Raw genomic sequence first — 18,556 nt, 5'->3', positions numbered from 1 at the left:
TCTAGAATATTTTATTTGAATAATAAGCCACCAAATGAATAAAAGCATAAATTTAAGATTAAATAATAAAGATAATTTTGAACCATTAAAATTCCATCATGCCCAAAGAATATCTTATCCCAATCTCAGTGTAAAGATATTCCCAACATAAATCGAAATGAAAACAAGAAAAACAAAAGCAAAAAGCAAGAAGAAGTCCTTCTATTATTATTGATAGTCAGAATCAGCCAATCACTGTCAACGTCACATTTCCGATCGTCGTTTTGGTGTACAGCCTGAGCCTGTGCTTCGCCTAACTTTCACGGAGTTGAATTTCCGTTCCATCTACTTTGCGTGAAGAGTATTTCAAAACCTCACCAGAGAAGAGAAGCCAAACACAAATCAACCAAAAGCCATGGAAGAAGACACAATAGTCCTCTACGCAGCTCCAGGAATGGGGCACATAATCTCCATGGTTGAGCTAGGCAAGCTCATTCTCAATCGCTACACCGAAAAATTCTCCATCACTATTCTCTACACATGCGGCAGCGTTGTGGATACTCCAAGCATCCCCGCCTACATCCACCGCATCTCCCTAGCCCATCCTTCCATCTCCTTCCGCCAATTCCCTCGCGTTCAAAATGAAAATCCATTATTAATTGGCCGCAGCAGCGCTGCCATAATGTTTGATTTCATCCGCCGGAATGATCCTCATATCCGCCATGCCCTCCAAGAGATCTCCAAATCTTCAGCCATTCGCGCTTTTATCATCGACATCTTCTGCTCCTCTGCGCTGCCAATGGCGAAGGAACTCGGCATTCCCACCTACTACTTTTACACCTCTGGCGCTGCAGCACTTGCGGCTTTTCTGTATTTCCCGAAAATCATGGAACAAACCACCAAGAGCTTCAAGGATCTAACCGACACTGTTTTCGAGTTTCCCGGGTTGAAGTCTCCTCTCAAGGCCTCCCACATGCCTGAGCCAATGCTTGACCGAGACGACCCTGCATATTGGGACATGCTCTACTTTTGCTCACACCTTCCCAAATCTAATGGGATCATAGCCAACACGTTCGAAGAGCTGGAGCCTCCTGGAGTCCTCAAAGCTATTGCTGGAGGTCTTTGTGTTCCTGATGCTCCCACTCCTCCAGTCTTCTACATTGGGCCATTGATTGCTGAAGAAAAACAATCTAGTGATGCCGTTGAGGCGGAAGTTTGTTTGTCATGGCTTGATAAACAGCCAAGTCGAAGTGTGGTGTTTCTCTGTTTTGGAAGCTGGGGATCATTCTCAGGGGCTCAATTGAAGGAGATGGCAGATGGGTTGGAGAAGAGTGGGCAGAGGTTTTTGTGGGTGGTGAGGAAGCCTCCCCTTGATGAGAAAACCAAGCAGGTCCATGGAGTTCATGACTTTGATTTGGAGGGTTTGTTGCCAGAAGGGTTCTTGGAGAGGACCAAAGATAGGGGCTTGGTGGTGAAGTCATGGGCTCCGCAGGTGGCGGTGTTGAAGAAGGAATCGGTTGGCGGGTTTGTGACGCATTGTGGCTGGAACTCGGTGCTTGAAGCTGTGATCGCCGGCGTGTCGATGGTGGCGTGGCCGCTCTATGCAGAGCAGCACATGAATAGGAGTGTTTTGGTGAAGGAAATGGAGATGGCGATTGCTGTGGAGCAGAGAGAGGAAGATGGGTTTGTATTTGGGGATGAATTGGAGAGAAGGGTTAGGGAGCTGATGGAGTCGGAAAAAGGGAGAGAGCTTAGAGAAAGAAGCAGGAAAATGGGAGAGATGGCTTTGGCTGCATGGTGTGAGTCTGGTTCGTCCACTAGAAACTTGGTCAACTTTGTTAATAGCATTATATAAGTTCCGGATTGCATAAGCAAATTACCAAGGCTGCACCTTCTTGTGGTTAACAAATTTTCATTGTTATATAATCATAATCTGAACCGTCTTTTCTGGTATGTAAAATATCAATGAAATTGGAGATTGTTGAGTAAGATTTTCATTATGAACTACGCATTTTGTTTTTTTACCGATATCAACTAAGCATTTTAATTGTTAACCATGTGAGTATTGTTGGAGTTATCAAATGCATCATTTGTTATGCGTGCTTGTTCCTATAGTAATTTTTTTTTTAAAACACCTTAATGTGATTTGAACATGTTATGCACCTCACAAGACACTATTTTGCAAGAAAATTGATAATTTGTAACATGCTTTGCAAGGAGCTCTCGATCCCATCCAATATTTGGTTGTGCCAAAAAAATGTATGAAAATTATACTAGATAAGTAGTCAACATAAGGGATCACAAGCCTTTATATTTAGCATTGGTATGCATTATTTACATAAATACATTTAGAACATACCTTTTTTCTCATCATTGTAAATGCAGTAGGCTGGCTTGGCTTATGTGCTCGTCCCTTTCGGGATCAAAGTTAGGAATCAGAGGGGATGAAGGAATGAGATGATTCCTGATTCTGATAAACTAAAAAAAGGAAGAAAGAAAGTTGTCACATATTGATTAATTGCTCTCCGAGTAAGCTCTTTATAATTGTGCGTCTACCACATTAGTTTTCAAGAAACTGGATCCTAAATGCGGATAATGTTAGCCTAGAGTGAGAAAAGTGGTAGATATACCAGTTAAATCTGGAAAATTGAGATGGGTGACCACGAACATTGAGCGCACCAATGTCCTCATTGCTGGAAGCAACTATTCGAATAAGAGGAATGCTAGCAACCTTCTCTTTAACCTTTTCTTTTGGACCTTCTCCATTCTCTTCATGACACGTGTCACTTTCTCTACACTTAAAACAATGTCATTAATACATTAAACAATGTATGTTTTGTTTTCCTAATTTACCCTTGTTAAATGCATTGGACAAACTAACTTTTATTTTCACCTTGTTAAAAAATTAAAAGAGAATTTTAAAATCTTCCACAAAATTAACGTCAGTTTTTTTTTAATTATTAAAAAAAATTCTGTTTACTAATTTTTTTTGGTGAGGGAAGGGTTTTTTTTTCTGTTTCTTTTTATCTTTTAACTTTTTTAATCAATTAGAATGTTCATTAATTTTTAAAAATATTTATTTGTATTTTTTTAAATTCCATAATTTTGAACGGTTTTATTGCAATACTTATTTTTGAAAACAAAAAAAAGTTTTTTTTAGGGAAGTACACTTCGTTTTTATTTTCAAATATTTATTTAATTGAACTTTTAATGTTTATTTTTTAAATTTAATTGTTTAAGTTAAGTTGTAAATTGAAGGAAATATAAAGTTAATACATTTAATAAGGGTAAATTTGGGGACAAAAAATATATTGTATAATGCATTAATGTCATTGTTTTAAGTGTAAAGAAAATGACACATGTGATGAGGAGGAGAGAGAAGGTCCGAAAGAGAAGGTTAGAGAGAAGGTTGCTAGCATTCCCCATTCGAATAATCTCTCTATGGGCACTAATGAGTATTGCTAGACATTTATATTTCCAATCCTTTTATATATTTTTTTTAATACAAACAATAGTCTATTTTAATCTCATCTAAATTACAGAAATGAGGATTCTAACTTGACTACGCCTTTGTTTTTTTAAGTATAAAAAGTGTAAGGATATGTGAGTGGTTGATATCTTGATTCTTTATATTTATTTACAAGGAATATGAGAAGTCATTAATCGGGAAACATAAAAATTTGGGAATAAGGAATTGAAATTGAAATCGAAATAGGAAAACTCTCTCAAGTGCTTTTCCTGGATATACTTGAATTTTAACAAAAATTCCGGCGTTCTCCTAACCAAAACACTTCTCACAAAAGAACTACTGAGAAATTGAGAATTGACCCCAAAAAAATAGAGCTTAACGGGTACAATTCCCACTCGCACAGTTCAACACTTCCAGTTGGACAATTCCCACCCAAGACCAATCGTAGAGGCTTTGCTGATTTGCTTCCAAATTGTCAAAAGGTATTTCTTTTTTCTTTTTTGTTCTAAATTTCCACAAATAATTTAGAAATTTTACTCTGAACATAGCGGTATGAATCGAAGACAATTTTTTGTTGTTGCTGTTTTAACCGAATCTTAACTGCTGTTCAAACATAATGGTTTGAAATAAAATAAATGTGAGAGAGGGAGATTCAGTTAGTGGGCTTGCTTGACAAGCTTTCAATGGAGTTATGGGGTTACCAATTTCATGGTCTGAGAGAGAGAACAAGCGGAAAAGATTAATTTTGTGCTCGAAGGGGAGGAGAAAGGGTGAGTCAAAGAGAAAAGATCAATTTTTTATAAGAATTTCCACTTACCAAATATGATCAGATCCGCATTTCGATTTGAATATTTTGTTCTGCTGTTTGAACATAAATTTTATTTTCATTTCGCTTTCAGTTAACAATGCTGGTCAGGATTCTATCAAAATTTGGATTATAATTAGATTTGATCGTACTCGCATTTTACCAATTCAAAAAACGTCAATCCTGGATAAAACCTGCAAGTTATATGTAGGCACTTGCTGTGGTATTGGTGTTGGCTGTTGGTTTTTTTGCACAAGTTATATTGTTGGCTGTTTTGCACAAGTTATATCGTTGGCTGTAAGTTATAGTGTTGGCTACTTTCCTCATTTTTGTTCTAGTTTGTATGCTAATTGTGTTATTTAGCACCTCTAATACTTTACTGCTCTGTGCAGGCTAATAACTGCTATTGTCCTTCGTTTTAGTAAAGGGAGCTGATTACTAGTTATCTCACAGTGAAGAGTTCTATAGCTCACCTGATAGACGCATGCAGGAGTCCAGATTCTTGAGAAAAGAAAAAGGTAATGTTTAGCTTGGTGGTGTAGCCCACCCCAAAGAACAATGGCCTTTCCTAGAACCCAAAAGTCCAAACCAGGACCCGGTTCCCCAATCATCTTCCTTGTCATCTGCATAGCTGCCATTGCACTCCTCTTTCTCGTTTCCTCTCTCATTTCCACTAGTGAGTTCTCTTTATCCTCTCTGAAAACCCTCGAAAGCAGACTCAAATTAAAGAACATAAACCTGAACCACCAAACTGGCCACGAGAAGTACCTCTACTGGGGTGACAGAATTGATTGCCCTGGAAAGCACTGCGAGTCCTGCGCGGGTCTGGGCCACCAGGAGTCCAGCCTCAGGTGTGCTCTTGAAGAGGCTATGTTCCTTCAGAGGTATGTTCTTTGAGTTTTTTTCTTCTTCTGATTTCTGTTTTCGGAGTTTATGTCGTGATTGGTTGCCGAGCAAATGTGGACAACAGAGTATTGTGGAAGAATTCAGATTTGATATCATAGGGACCAGTTAAATGGGTTTTGAAATGACCCAACTGTCATATAACTTCTAGGTTTCCTTCATAAACTGGAAAGTTTGTCACGTTATAGATCTGCTCACCCACGATGAACTTAGTGTGATTGCAAGCTATGCCTTTGTGGTTTGATAGATTTAGTTGCCTTGTTTTCTATATCAGGGATTTCTGGATTTCTTGTTATGAACTGCAATGGAGTAAATTTTATATAATCTTGTTTAGTAATTTACTGCTGCTGTTTGCAGAACTTTTGTAATGCCTTCAAGAATGTGTATTAACCCAGTACACAATAATAATGAGATCCTTCATCACTCACATAATGCAATTTCAGAAGAAAGGTAAGTTTGTACTTCTTAATTTGGTTTCAAGAGAATGCTTTTTGGCTGTGGGGTAGTTTTACTGCTACGTGTTAGCAAAACTATGCCAACTTCCCTACTTTATATCCAATTTGTATATACATTTTTGTTGATCAGAATGTGCATTTTATACAAAATGGACTTCCTTTCATTTGTTAGGTGGACAGAAAACTCCTGTTCCATGGACTCGTTGTATGATATAGACCTCATATCAGGCACTGTACCAGTAATTTTGGACAATTCAAAAGTGTGGTATCGAGTGGTGGCAACAAGTATGAAGTTGGGAGGTAGAGGAGCTGCCCATGTGGAAGGAGGTACTCGTGTTGATCTCAGGGAGAACAGTAGTTTTTCAAATCTTTTACTCATAAACAGAACTGCAAGCCCTCTTGCATGGTAAATTTCTATTTCATTTTCTTTTGTTGTTAAAAGCTTTAAGATTGGCTTCTTTGGGATGGTAAAACCTACTTGTTTGTTTCAAGGTGTGGTTTCACTTGACTTGGAGACAATAGTTGTGCATGTATTTTTGAAAGAAATTAAGTTAAGTGAGATATTTGTTTACAGTAACTTTTTTCAGAGAGATTCCAATTTGTAGATATTTCTCCACTTGAATCATACCTGTTGCAGTGGCACTAATAATATTGTTAGGGATTTTGTAAAAAGATCTTTAATTACTTACGCAATTAGGAATTTCTTGAGCTACCTATAACCTCTTGTTACCAATGTTTTCAAAGGTGAGGCAACATGAATTCTTTAATTAAAGAAAACTATTTAATATAAAATAATTAGAAAGAGAGTGCCAAAGAGAATAGAGAATTAGAGAGAGCGTGAAGTTTGGAGCTGGGACTTTGGGAGTCTGATTTGTGTCTTTGGTAGGAGAATTATGGTTTAGAAAATTTGATTTGGGGCTGGGTTGTTGGGAAGAAGAAACTGTTGGGGATCCAAAGGGAATAAATAAAAATGGAACAATTTTGCTAAAAACCAACCCGCAGAGTTTTGTTCTATAAACTCAACCTTAAATGAAACAGTTCATTTCATAAAGGAACCCAGACAACTTAAGAACATGGCGTTGATTAGCCTTAAAACATTTCCAGAGGAGAGGGGAAAAAAAAGTAATTTGGGTTTTCGGCTTCTTTGCATGGGTTCTGCCTCAGCCCCATTAGCACTGCTGCAGTTGCAGAGTGTTTACCTTACAGCATCTCACCGATAGCTAGCATCGATGTGCACCTCAGAATGCCTTCCAAAACACTGCTCGTTACTTGATACCTCTAATTTTATTAATCATCTGAGTCTGTTGGCTGAAAAACAACTTAATTTCAAAGCCAAGAGAGGATTTGGATTGTAGGAAATTGAATAAGAGTTTCACTTGGTTGAAAGTTTTGAAAGTCTCCATTCAAGTTTGTTTAAATTTGCGCTTGGTGTAATTCTTTTAGTTAAGAAATAAACCATGATATGCCTCTCTTGGTTAAGTTGCATGAGTATTAGAATATTGATTTTGGTTGTTTGAGGAATTCATAATGGCAGCTATATAGGTTTATGGAGTGCAAGGATCGAAAAAATCGTAGTGCTATAATTTTGCCATATACCTTTCTCCCCTCGATGGCTGCAAAGAAGTTGAGGAATGCAGCTGACAAGGTATGCATTATAGTGAATCCTGCTAATGTCATGGATGTTTACTTAATTGGTATGGGTATTGAAATTTTTCCAATTACTGACTTCCCTTATTTTTACACACATGGGTATTGGAATGATTCCGATTCTTGATTTCCATTGTGTTTACTATCACATAATGTACCAAAAGTTATGTGGGTTCCATTTTAAAATTTCTAATCCAATACCTCTGAAAAACCGGGAATTAAATTGATTAGGGGGTAATAGTTGATCCCATGTCCATTCCTTTTCTCCTCTATGCTAACTTCCCCCATTCCAAGTAACCAAACATGCCATAAGTTTTAATTCCATACTTTAAGTTGTGTAAAGCTTGTTTGCTTATTGTGCGCATGAGTCTAAGGTATATTCATGTCATATATAAACATATTCAAGTAAGTTAGAGCATGTCAGTCACTGTTATAACTAAAACTGGAGCTGTTGTTGAAAATGAGTCCAAGGTATATTCATGTAATAGCCCCCTCTGTTTTCTCTTGAATTATTTCCTGTACATATCTGCTATTACAGACTTTGACCAAATAATTTTCACAGATTAAGGCGCTCCTTGGAGATTATGATGCCATTCATGTACGTCGTGGTGATATAATTAAGACCAGGAAGGACAGGTTTGGCGTTAACAGGACCCTGCATCCTCATGTGGACAGGGATACACACCCAGAGTTTATTCTTCGCAGAATTGAGAAATGGGTCCCATCTGGACGAACTCTTTTTATTGCTTCAAATGAGAGGACACCAGGATTTTTTTCACCTCTCTCAGTCAGGTAAGTTCTCAGGCGTGTTCTGTTCTCTGCACCATCTGCATTGAAAGTGAAAGCCTGTGTGTTCATTTTGTCATGCAAACATGATTTAGGATAGCTTCCACGTTGTGGCTATGAATTCTAAATTCAGGTTGACCATTGGCAAAAAATGTTCTGGATTTAGGTTCTCCAAGTAAAACTAATTTGGCAGGAACTTTTGGATTAGTTAATACTGAAGTAGTCGGACTAAAAATCATTTTAATAAGCTTTTGAATTCTTTGATACTGGAGTTCTGAACATTAATGATAGAATCAATAATGTGTACCGTCTTCCTGTGCACTATGATTGATTGCTGAGCTGGTGTAATATTTTGTCTGTCATTATGCTTAAGATTTTAATTTAAGTGAACTTTGAGTTGTATACTTTTGCGCTGTCAAACACACCTCCTTTTACTATTTCTTAACTAGGAGCATCCAATTCAACACTGATTCAAGTTTTACATCATACCCCAATGAATACGGCTTTTATTTTAGTTTGAACTGCTTCATGGATTGTGCTGTCATTATAATTTTGCCAACCTCAAGAGGTTACATTTGTAAAACAAGGTCCCCGCTGACCTTGATCCTTATGTCTGACCCATCTGCGCAGATATAAGTTGGCCTATTCATCAAACTATAGCCACATATTGGAGCCCTTGATTGAGAATAACTACCAGTTGTTCATGATCGAAAGGATTATCATGATGGGTGCTAAAACATTCATCAACACATTCAAAGAAGGTGACACAGGTCTCAGTCTTACCGATGACCCAAAGAAGAACACCAAGTTATGGCAAATACCAGTCTATAGCTTCGATGAAGAGGGAAGCTAACATTAGCTGCCATTTTAGCTCCGCAGAAAGGTTCCGAAAGTTTTTTAACCCTCGTACCGATGCTCTGAATACACATCATACAAGCAGAGCCTCACCTTGCATGCTATGAAAGCTTCCCAGTGAAAATCAATACGGCAGGGAATTGCAGGCCTTTCAGTGTTGTGAATTGTGACATAGATTATTTTTTTTTCCCAAATATTTATTTGAACGAAGATGTTTAAATTACTTTTTCTCTTATTGTTATATACTTTCGCCTTCGAGGGGAAGAGATAATATACGTACATTTTTCATATGGTATGGTGTGTCACACTCAAATTATTTGAATTATTTATAAAAGATAAATTGTTTAAATAGTTATTGAAATACCTATTTTTTAATTGAAATAGTTATTGAAGTACCTTTTTTATATATATAAAGAAAATCAATATTGACAAAAAATGAAACGTAAAAAGAGAAGAAACTTGCCCCACATCGATCCAACTGTGCTCTGAGTAGTCTCCTTGTAATTGTGCGCCTACAAAACGAGTTTGTCCTCGTGAGGACTTTATGATATTATTTTTAAAATATTTTTAAAGAATTCTTTAATTTTTTTTTTCTTCACACATCAGCATTATAATGGGTGACCCACTTGCCAATGGAAAGGCTATAATAAGGGAGTTAGTGAGAGAGGTTCAATCCCACCTTCCAACAAGAGAGAATCTTGAATGAATGGTTGGATTGAACTCCTCATTCATCCCCTCAACAGAATCCCCCTCATTAGAGTAACTCCACCCATTTGCCATTTGTTATAACAAGAGGGGGGAGGGAGGCTAGGGCAGCCACTATTTACGTGAATAGTGATTGCCCTTGCAAAAAGCCATTTCCGTTTTCACCCATTGCCATGGCAAATGGCAATTACTATTCATTTTTTTGTTTTTTTACAAATTTTTTTACCTAAACAATTAATTTGGATAATATTTTCAGATTAGATTTTTGAGTTCCTACATGTCAATCTTTATTATAAAATTCATATCTCATAATCGGAAAAAAATTTCGCATAAGATTTCGGAAAAAATAAAACTTGAAAGTGAAGAAAATATTAAATAGAAAGGGAATAATAGTTGAAAGAGATGAAAATGTATGAGGATTTGGTGTTAAAAGTAAAGAGTATTGGTTAGTATTTATAGAAAAAAAAAAATCATTAATGTTTCAGTTTTTTTAAAAAAATTCTACTTTTTTTCATTATTGTATTGCACAAAAATTCGCTGCCGTTGGATTGGAGGAAAAATCCGATCGAGAGTCAGACGACGCCGCGTGGCTACCTGGCTATGGCGGCACTGTAGCATGCTGACATCATCCAAAACTCGGGCTCCAAGTCGGGCTAGTCTCCCCCAAGGGCCAACCCAATCTGTTGGGGTCCACCTATTGCCCGGGCAAGCCTCTGTTGCTGGAATCACTTTTTGGCCCAAACACCCCCCCCCCCCAGCCCGCGGCTCTGTCATGCTGATGGAGTTGCTCTTATAGAAGCTCTCCCAAAACTGAAGGGGGTAAAATGTTTTTCATAAAACCAATAAGCCCAACCCGAGACCTTTAGGCTTCCAAGAATCTTTGCCTCTACAAAATTGGCTGGTAAGAAAAAGGCACCAAGAGCTCATGTACTCTAAACACCCTAACCAATGTACTCGTCAATCCAACATTGGCACTTCGTTTGCCCTCTTCTTCGAAGTTTAGAATAGATGTGTAATAAAACTAGACTCGTATACGAATGGTGTGAGGCCCAAAAGATCATAAACCACCTCAACATGTCATTTTTCCAATGTGAGATAGCGGATCGTAACATTCGACCTACAGATGCATTCTTAATTCCTTTTTATATTTTTTTTGTGTTCATTCCCAAAACTCTCTGCTGTGTTTCATATTATCGAGGAAGCTTCTCCGCAAAACTCAAGTTGAAAGTTCTCCAGCAATAATTACACAAGGGAAGATATCCTATTATTATTTATTTATTTATCTACTCTCTTTTTTGTTTTTCAATTACACCCATCAGAACAGACAAGGAAATGCCACATTTACAAGTTATTCATTCATCTTGTTCTTGAGCCCTATCTCAAAGCAACTGACAAATCCAACAAAGATTACAATACCACTGGAATTTCATGATGCAGTGTGCAGAAATCATCATCAAGCTCCAAAATTATATGTTTCACACAATAACCTAAAGACAGTGCAGCTCAAACTAAAGCATTGGTGAACCTTAAATGCAAAAATGCTCACCCTTCTGACGATTGTGTAGATCATGAACATGTAATCAAACATAATGAAACTCTTGGGATGGATGAAACCAATAGATTACGATACAAAATCTGCAAACATAGAACATTTTATTTAATGTAATTCAAATTAAACTCACTTACCAAAGCTTTTCACGGATAGCATATTTCGAAAATGTACAATTAATTGCAAAGAGTTCTCGAATCAGATCAAATCGAAATCACGATAATAAAGAGGTTAGGAACTACAGAAATTAGATAAACTCTCAAACTATAATCCACGATTAAGTGCAATTGAGATTGAATAATGAACAGGCTAACTCAAATACCTATTAATTTCTGTTATAAGGTATGGTGTAGGATTTGATCCGATAATTGACACGGATGCCCTCTAAGATTTTAAGCTTGTGTTAAGCTTCTAGACAAAGGTGCAATTCATGCATACATGTTCAACAGAAGGCACAACACAAGAAAATTGAGAAAATTTCAGTATAACTTTTCATTGAAAAAAGATAATGGAATTCTTTCATTTATTATTTGTAAAATTTTGTTAGTTTCCACACTCCCCCAAAAAACAATGCAATTAGGAAGTAGAAAACAATAGCTTATTTTCTACCACTCTCTCCTCATGTGTCAGCCTCTCGTCATTACCCAATAGAGATCCCACATTCCACATTAGAGGTTGCAAATGCAAGGATTTGAGGATAGGATTTTTTGCTATGATTTCCTAAGCTCTGACATTTACTACATATAAACCTGGTGCATAAGGAAACCAGCAAATCATTTTATATTTCTATTCAAAGCAATCATCAAGCATACGCAAGTCGATAATCTCTCACCTGAAATCCTCCTCTATTGCCAAGACAACATACACATCGAAACTCAATATCACTATGCAAGAAGGTAACTGAAATTAATGACACCTCTGAAAATTCCACAAATATTTTTATTAATTATATAGCACCTTGCTATGGAAACAATAAACTTTATGAATAGAAATTTTCAAATCCACATCAGTGCATCGTCGCAAATTAATAATTGGGGAAGCTGATTGAAAGCATGCTAAAAATAAAAAATAATAATCTTGCAATACTAGTTTAAAACTACAACAATACTTTGTTTCATTTGAAGTGGAAACCACAATCTTACTGATTGAACTTTTCCAAGTGGAAGCAGCTAAGTGCAAAATCATGGACTCTAGGTATGGGCACTATTACATCTAAATATTGCAGAAGAATGCAACACACAATACAGTATATCTCGAAATTACAGGGTATTCTCTTAGGAACCATTATCAACATACCAGCACCATGATGAACCTTGGCTGAAATTAATAAATCTAATAATTACACTAAAAACTAAACGATACTAGGGAATTGGGAGGGGGAGAACACATTTTGGATACCTTCTGGTTATTCTTTAGCTATGCATTTGCATCTGCGCTGATGCTCTGAAAGTTCCTGCGATGTTCCAAATTTTTCAGTATGTACATAAATTTCCTTGTAATGCACCACAGACAGACATCACATCCGATTCAAATAAGATTATAACTCCTCCTTTCTCAGTTATACTTCTTAGTGCCTACTACTTTTTCAAAAGGAGGAGCAAGCAAAGAAAAACTTTTGTAAATTGAACTACGAAAATGGATATCATAGTTTTACTTTCAAATTTTCCCATGAGTCTCCTCAGGAAGCATACACATTGAGAAAGCTTCTTGAACAAGGTCAATGTATATAATACCTGAATCTGCTTCTGAAGAAACTTCACATACTCCACTGCCTCGTCTAACATATCAGCAGTATTAGTTTGCTGCAAGGAAAATCAATACAAGCACCATAACAAACAAAGTAAGTTATTGTCTGCTTAATTTTGCAAATGCATGAAAATTTTAGACAAATTCTTTTACTTGTAACTTTTGAAGTTGTTCTAGAAATCTTCTAGTTTCTGTTCTTTGTGCAAAAGATCAAGATTACAAGTTCTAGGATTAAAAACTGGTAAAAACAGACTTTTTTATTCCTATCAGGATTTCAAGTTAGAATTTTCCTTAATATGAAAAGAAACAATTGTATTAACATGAAAGAAAACAAGTACAATAGCACTGGACAAGCAGTTCTCTGACTCAACAAAAGTGTTTAGCACCCAGCTATCTCCTCAAACCAAGATACCAAATACATAACACAGATGTAGCGACATCAATAAACAACACTCTTTCCCACCAGAAGGATACCTCCTCAACACATTTTCCATTCCAAAAAAAGGGTCAAAATGCAGCAGCTCCATAACATTTTCGCCTTTTCCCTTCGACAAAATGGCACAATATCTATCGTTACATGAAGTACACATGAATTTGGAATCACCCAACTCAACCTTGCCTCCCTAAATAATTTTTGCCATAATCGAGTGAACAACGGCCCAGACAACTATGCATTCATCAACTTATAAATATTCTTTTGCTAACCTCTACCCTATTAAAAATGCTCAAATGCTGCTCTTGTAAGGATTTCATTCACTCAAGTTCTTCATTAAGAAATTGAAGTGATTACTACAGAGTTTGAAGCAAGACAACCATTGCTATCAACATCAACATTATTGCAACAATTATTGTGCACAACAAAACTCTATTTTTGGATTGACTGTCACTTTCTTATTTAAAGAGATTCAGTATTTTCATCAGCAAAATTAAGTTGTAACTTGTTACTGTTTAGAAATACGAACAGCAGAAGCATAAAATCATGTTCAATGTGTAAGCGTTATGTGAATTCAACATAAAAGGCAAACTAATAAAGTAGCCTTGGAGATGTGAAGCCCGAAGGCTACACAGAGCTCCTACACATACTTGATAAAACTCTTCTTAGATAACTTCTCTTCTATAATTGCATACTTTGATACAAACAAACAAGTATTAATAGGAGTCACTTAGTAATGATTAGATAACGCTACATTAACTCCTATGAACCTTTCATATTCATAACTCATCCAATAATTATATATTCATGAACTCGCATTAATCTCCTAGATTAATCATAGATAGATTCTCTCTAAGATACTAACCGTAATTCATTAACTCCTAACTTTGTGATTAATGCCAACAGTTAAATATGGGTTAGCTTGATTGTACTTAACATAATGACTTCAAAGTTTTAGAGAACCGAAAGATGTCAAATGAATTATAATATCTCATGGCAAAAAAAATAATAATAATAATATCTCATGACCTTAAGGAACTCTGATGAAACTAAATGCAGTTCTGATTCTAAAAATCCGTACTATTTCAGCATAACATTTCTTTTAATGAATCAAAAGATCATATAATATTGTAAGCATTTGCTTAATTTATCTCATATAATTTCCGAATTTGTTTTAATTTAATCCTGTAATATGTGTCTCATAGAGGCCTTAATTTATTGAATAATTGTTTTTCAATATTTCATGATCTATTATTCACAATCATCTATAGTTGTTTCAACTATGTCCGCCGGACTAGAAGAATCAAAATGTATAGAAATTTGTATGCCCTAAAAGGATACCTAAATAAAAGGGGAAAATAATAAAAGGAGTTCAATTGGAGTTAAGAAGGGAGCAGGAGGGTGCACCTTATCCATGTTGGGCACAAGGTCTTGAAGCTTCCTTATGCGGTCACTGATTCGAGTCCTCCGGACCTATAATAATTAACCCAGCAAGCAACTAAACAACTTAGAAAATAACAAACATCAAATATGTTGAACTGGGCTATGAATTTTGATTGAAATTTTTTTTCTTTCTTTTGGGGTCAATTTAAGTTAGGAACCAAACCCTTTCAGCAATGCTCCTAGGATGCGTAGCACAACCACGCTTGGCCCTAACCCTGCAAGGCACTGCATCCTCCAATCCACCTTCCTCCAATTTCTACCAAGAAAATGCAAAACCAAATATTAATTAAATCAACCAAGTTAATGAATTATTAACAAAATTAATATATATTTTTAAAACTTTTAAATTAAAAAAACCCAAGATTTAGAGAAAACTCACCACCTCCCGAACCCTCTTGTTAGCAGAAGGAGAAGAGCTATTTGGGGACAAGGACACAAAGTCGAGGTGCGCCGGAATTCCAAACCCCGAGAAATACCCTTCCGACCCGTCGTTCGAACTCCCCAGAAACTCCGCCGGAGAGCTGTTCTGTCGGCTAAGAAATCCAGCAGCGGCGGCAGCTTCATACGACACTGGATCCACTGTCGTAGAACCAAACCCTACTGATGTGGCTCCTGTGTTTTCAGCAAGAAGCTCAGTTAAGCACTGGGTGGGCTTCAATGGGTCTTCTTCTTCCTCCTCAAGCAGTGCCTCTAACCATGTCGCCGGCGCCGAGCAGAACCGGCCGAGCCCGCCTCCCCGACTCACTTCTCCGCCGCCACTGCTGCTTCCGCCAGCTGCCCGTTGCATCTGCTTTGGCTAGCTTTCAACTCAAACTATTCACCACTATATATATATATATATATATGTAGTGTATATATATATATATAATATTTATCTTTTAATATTATAATACCCTAACTTGTGCTAGCTACCAAGTAACTTTCTTTTTTTCTTTTTGGGTTTTTGTCTCTTCTGCTGCTGCTGCTCAGGGTTTTTGCAAGCTTCAATATTTTGGAGAAAGAGAGGTGAGAGGAAAAAGACGGAGACAGAGGGACAAATAAAAATAAAATATACTAACTTATAAATTTTTTTTTTTAAATTTATAACACCCCGAGTTGTGCTAGCGTTTGTTGAATTCTCCTGTCTGCTGATAAGGTTTTTTTTTTTTTTTCTTTTTCTTCTTCTTCTTCTTTTTCTGCTCAAGCTGCAAAATTTTGGAGAGGGGAGAAGTGAGAGGAAATAAAGAGAGAGAGAGAGAGAGAGAGACACTGCTCGAAGGACAGATAAAAATCAGAATTATTAACTTTTTTTCTTTTTTTCTGTTCTGTTTTGTTTTGCTTATTTTGGTTCACTTGCCTGAGCAATGTTGCGCCAAATAAAGAAAGGAAAGCAGAAGTGATTGATTGATTGCTTCCCTGTTCGTGTGCTTTCGAGGTGTAGCTCTCGCTTCATTCTGGACCGTCGGATGGGCAGAAAATCGTTGCTATCGGAGAAGTCAACGCTGATTGGGTAACGAAGACGTACGCGTTACGTGAAGAGTAGCATGTAAGGTCGCGAGATCGCGGTGCGTGGAAGGCTGGAGAGCCGCAACGTCATCGTTTTGTGGACAGGTAACGGCGTCTTCAATGTGACGATGGGTTTCAAGACCCAGACGAAGTGTGGCGCGTGGATACACGTGTGGATGAAAATGGAGGCAGGGGGTTGCCCTTGGCGCGGGGATATAAGTTGCCCTTGGCGCGTGGAGATATAAGTTTGCCCTTGGCGCGTGGAGATATAAGTTTGCTTATATTATTGGATATGGTAGATTTTTTGGGAGCTGTGGTTGGAGTTTGTGTATTTTTGGGTTTGCTTTTTCTGGCAAATTTAAGGAGAGGAGACAGCAGTGGTTCGCAATGAGAAAGGTGTAGGCTTTTGTCCTCTTTTTTTTTCTCTTTTTTTTTTTTTTTTTCAAGAAAGGTATTTTGGCTTTGGACATGGACTTTTTAGTCTTTTACTTGCTTTTTCTTCTCTCAAGGAACCAGAGTGTGGGACCCAACTAGGGTTGAGTCGAATCCAAGGGATTGGAATGTGTGTTTGTATCGACTCCATTTGAGGACAAATGGGGATAGCAGTCGACTAATAACGCTGTGATGAGCGTGATAATACTCTTAAGTGGTATAAAAAGGAAAAAAAGACAAGAAATAATATCTTTCCACCCTTTTAATGTTGTGTAAAATATGCACAAAGTATTTGTAAATAGTACTTCTAATTTATATGTATGCTGTAAATCTTATTCAATCTCTCATTATGTAAGCTTATAAATAGGTAGCTCTACTAAAGATGAAATGAATAAGTTTCATTATGAAGCTTTTTCTTTAGCAAGCCACTTCTCTCGACAATTTTCCCCTTTAGTTTTATAGCACATTATAGACACGAATTTTTAACCAGTTGAAGTTCTTGTGCTTTTCCACATTCCAAGTTACAATATAGGGATACTATAAGGTGCTTGCTATTTCTTTAATTAATTCAAATTGTATTCCCATTCGATATCTTACAACACGTTGCTAAGTATTGCATTTCATAAGCATACATAAGTATTTTTAGGGGGCTCGCAACACTAAGTTTTTTACACAGTTTTGACACCTTTGGATTAGCCCATTATTAATGGATGAGATTAAGTCTGACATGACAAGTAGTTTTAATTTTTTTAATAAATAATCATTAATTTTATTTTCTTTCCCATAAAAGTAAAAAATAAATAAAATTATCTATCCTTCCTTTTTGTCATGGGAACATAATCCCAACTGCGTCTTTAATATCAAATATTTTTTAAGGTGTAATAAATGAAGAATCTTACCAAAAATTAAAGGCCCAAACTGTAAAGAGTCTTCCCCTTCTTCATGCACATGGCGTATGTAGCCATCAAATCAAACCATCTTCGGTAGTTCTTTTACCCTCCATTTGGACGAAGTAATTGAAAATAGCACAGAATTTTTAAATAAAGGAATTTTAGATATTCGGGGTTTAAATTTATGGCAATAAATATTTTTAGTGTTTGGATTTATGTCTGTCGAATTTTTTAAATGACAAAAATTAAAGTGAAAATGAATTCCTACTCAATAGAAATTGTGAAATGACAACTATTTTGGTGGAAATTAAACTCATGAATCTCGATCCCAAATTTCCACGATTTTTCCCTCGCGTCATTTTATAAGTTCCATATTTAAGTTGCCAAACAATGAAAATATCAATTTCTTCACTTCAATTCCATACTTTTAACTAAATCTCGAGTTATTTTCCTCCATCTAAACGGAAGGTTATGTCAATGCAATTTATAAATAGTCAAATATTCAATACAAGCTAATCCTCTATTGAACTGAGGTTCACATAAAATACATGCTTACTTGGTCTAGTCAAATCTAGTAACTAATTTAAATAAAAGCATCTCAAATTATAGGTCTTAATTTATATGTTGAATTAGAACAATGCTAATAACCTAACGTTTTCCACTAACTTTCTTTTCTCAACTTAGATGTTATTCTCACATTAGAGTATACAAAAGTGTATTTATTTTCTTAACACAATAATGTAGCATGCATATTTTATGCATCAAGCAAATATGTGGGAAAGAAGTTCCGACATAGACAACATTACCCTAAGAACATCTACAATCATGCTCTCTATTCTTTAGTTCAAATTTAGCTAAAAACACACAAAAGCTATTTTAGGAGCTCTCCATAAAATTTCAACTTCAATCATACTCTCTAATTTAGAGAGCCATAAATGCTATAATTTTTATTTTTATTTTTCTATTCTATATAA

General features: G+C 36.3%; 2 protein-coding genes and 1 pseudogene across 6 annotated transcripts; 2 read left to right on the top strand and 1 right to left on the bottom strand.

Annotated features, from left to right (window-relative positions):
- Nucleotides 1–141: 141 nt before the first annotated feature.
- On the top strand, nucleotides 142–1,968 carry LOC103319271 (UDP-glycosyltransferase 88F5 pseudogene; annotated as a pseudogene). The gene has a single exon (XR_016124380.1). The product of XR_016124380.1 is annotated as a UDP-glycosyltransferase 88F5 pseudogene (transcript).
- Nucleotides 1,969–3,644: 1,676 nt separating this feature from the next.
- Nucleotides 3,645–9,250, top strand: LOC103319274 (uncharacterized). Of its 2 annotated transcripts, XM_008220785.3 has the most exons (7): nucleotides 3,645–3,930; nucleotides 4,646–5,137; nucleotides 5,514–5,606; nucleotides 5,784–6,017; nucleotides 7,154–7,256; nucleotides 7,821–8,050; nucleotides 8,675–9,250. In XM_008220785.3, exons 2-7 carry the CDS (start codon nucleotides 4,812–4,814, stop codon nucleotides 8,895–8,897), a joined length of 1,209 nt encoding a protein of 402 aa, XP_008219007.2. In that variant the 5' UTR covers nucleotides 3,645–3,930; nucleotides 4,646–4,811; the 3' UTR covers nucleotides 8,898–9,250. The 2 variants fall into 2 exon arrangements, with proteins under 2 accessions (XP_008219007.2, XP_088902832.1); XM_089046706.1 differs by lacking the exon at nucleotides 5,514–5,606 and having other exon boundaries at nucleotides 8,675–9,140.
- Nucleotides 9,251–10,846: 1,596 nt separating this feature from the next.
- Nucleotides 10,847–16,043, bottom strand: FBH1 (basic helix-loop-helix (bHLH) DNA-binding superfamily protein). Of its 3 annotated transcripts, XR_016124379.1 has the most exons (7): nucleotides 15,155–16,043; nucleotides 14,939–15,031; nucleotides 14,740–14,805; nucleotides 12,887–12,955; nucleotides 12,552–12,606; nucleotides 11,986–12,071; nucleotides 10,847–11,239 (listed from the first exon to the last, which is right to left on the bottom strand). XR_016124379.1 is itself a non-coding variant. In XM_089046705.1 (6 exons), exons 1-5 carry the CDS (start codon nucleotides 15,560–15,562, stop codon nucleotides 12,559–12,561), a joined length of 684 nt encoding a protein of 227 aa, XP_088902831.1. In that variant the 5' UTR covers nucleotides 15,563–16,042; the 3' UTR covers nucleotides 10,847–11,239; nucleotides 12,552–12,558. The 3 variants fall into 3 exon arrangements, 2 of the variants coding, with proteins under 2 accessions (XP_088902831.1, XP_008219008.2); XM_089046705.1 differs by lacking the exon at nucleotides 11,986–12,071 and having other exon boundaries at nucleotides 15,155–16,042; XM_008220786.3 differs by lacking the exons at nucleotides 10,847–11,239; nucleotides 11,986–12,071 and having other exon boundaries at nucleotides 12,198–12,606; nucleotides 15,155–16,035.
- Nucleotides 16,044–18,556: the final 2,513 nt, after the last annotated feature.

The sequence above is a fragment of the Prunus mume genome, linkage group LG2, assembly GCF_029339155.1.
Source record: "Prunus mume cultivar Tortuosa linkage group LG2, ASM2933915v1, whole genome shotgun sequence".
Taxonomy (NCBI): domain Eukaryota; kingdom Viridiplantae; phylum Streptophyta; class Magnoliopsida; order Rosales; family Rosaceae; genus Prunus; species Prunus mume.
The sequence above is the reverse complement of the archived record's forward strand: the minus strand, read 5'-3'. Positions and strand labels throughout refer to the sequence as shown.

Bases quoted from the DNA above. Each gene is read 5' to 3' on its own strand.
- LOC103319274 (XM_008220785.3), top strand. From the start codon at position 4,812: ATGGCCTTTCCTAGAACCCAAAAGTCCAAACCAGGACCCGGTTCCCCA. The intron at 6,018-7,153 runs GTAAATTTCTAT...GCAGCTATATAG, and splicing joins ACTGCAAGCCCTCTTGCATG to GTTTATGGAGTGCAAGGATC. The intron at 8,051-8,674 runs GTAAGTTCTCAG...CCATCTGCGCAG, and splicing joins TTTTCACCTCTCTCAGTCAG to ATATAAGTTGGCCTATTCAT.
- FBH1 (XM_089046705.1), bottom strand. From the start codon at position 15,562: ATGCAACGGGCAGCTGGCGGAAGCAGCAGTGGCGGCGGAGAAGTGAGT. The intron at 15,032-15,154 runs GTGAGTTTTCTC...TTTTCTTGGTAG, and splicing joins ACAAGAGGGTTCGGGAGGTG to AAATTGGAGGAAGGTGGATT. The intron at 12,956-14,739 runs GTGCACCCTCCT...TTTTCCTTGCAG, and splicing joins TTGTGCCCAACATGGATAAG to CAAACTAATACTGCTGATAT.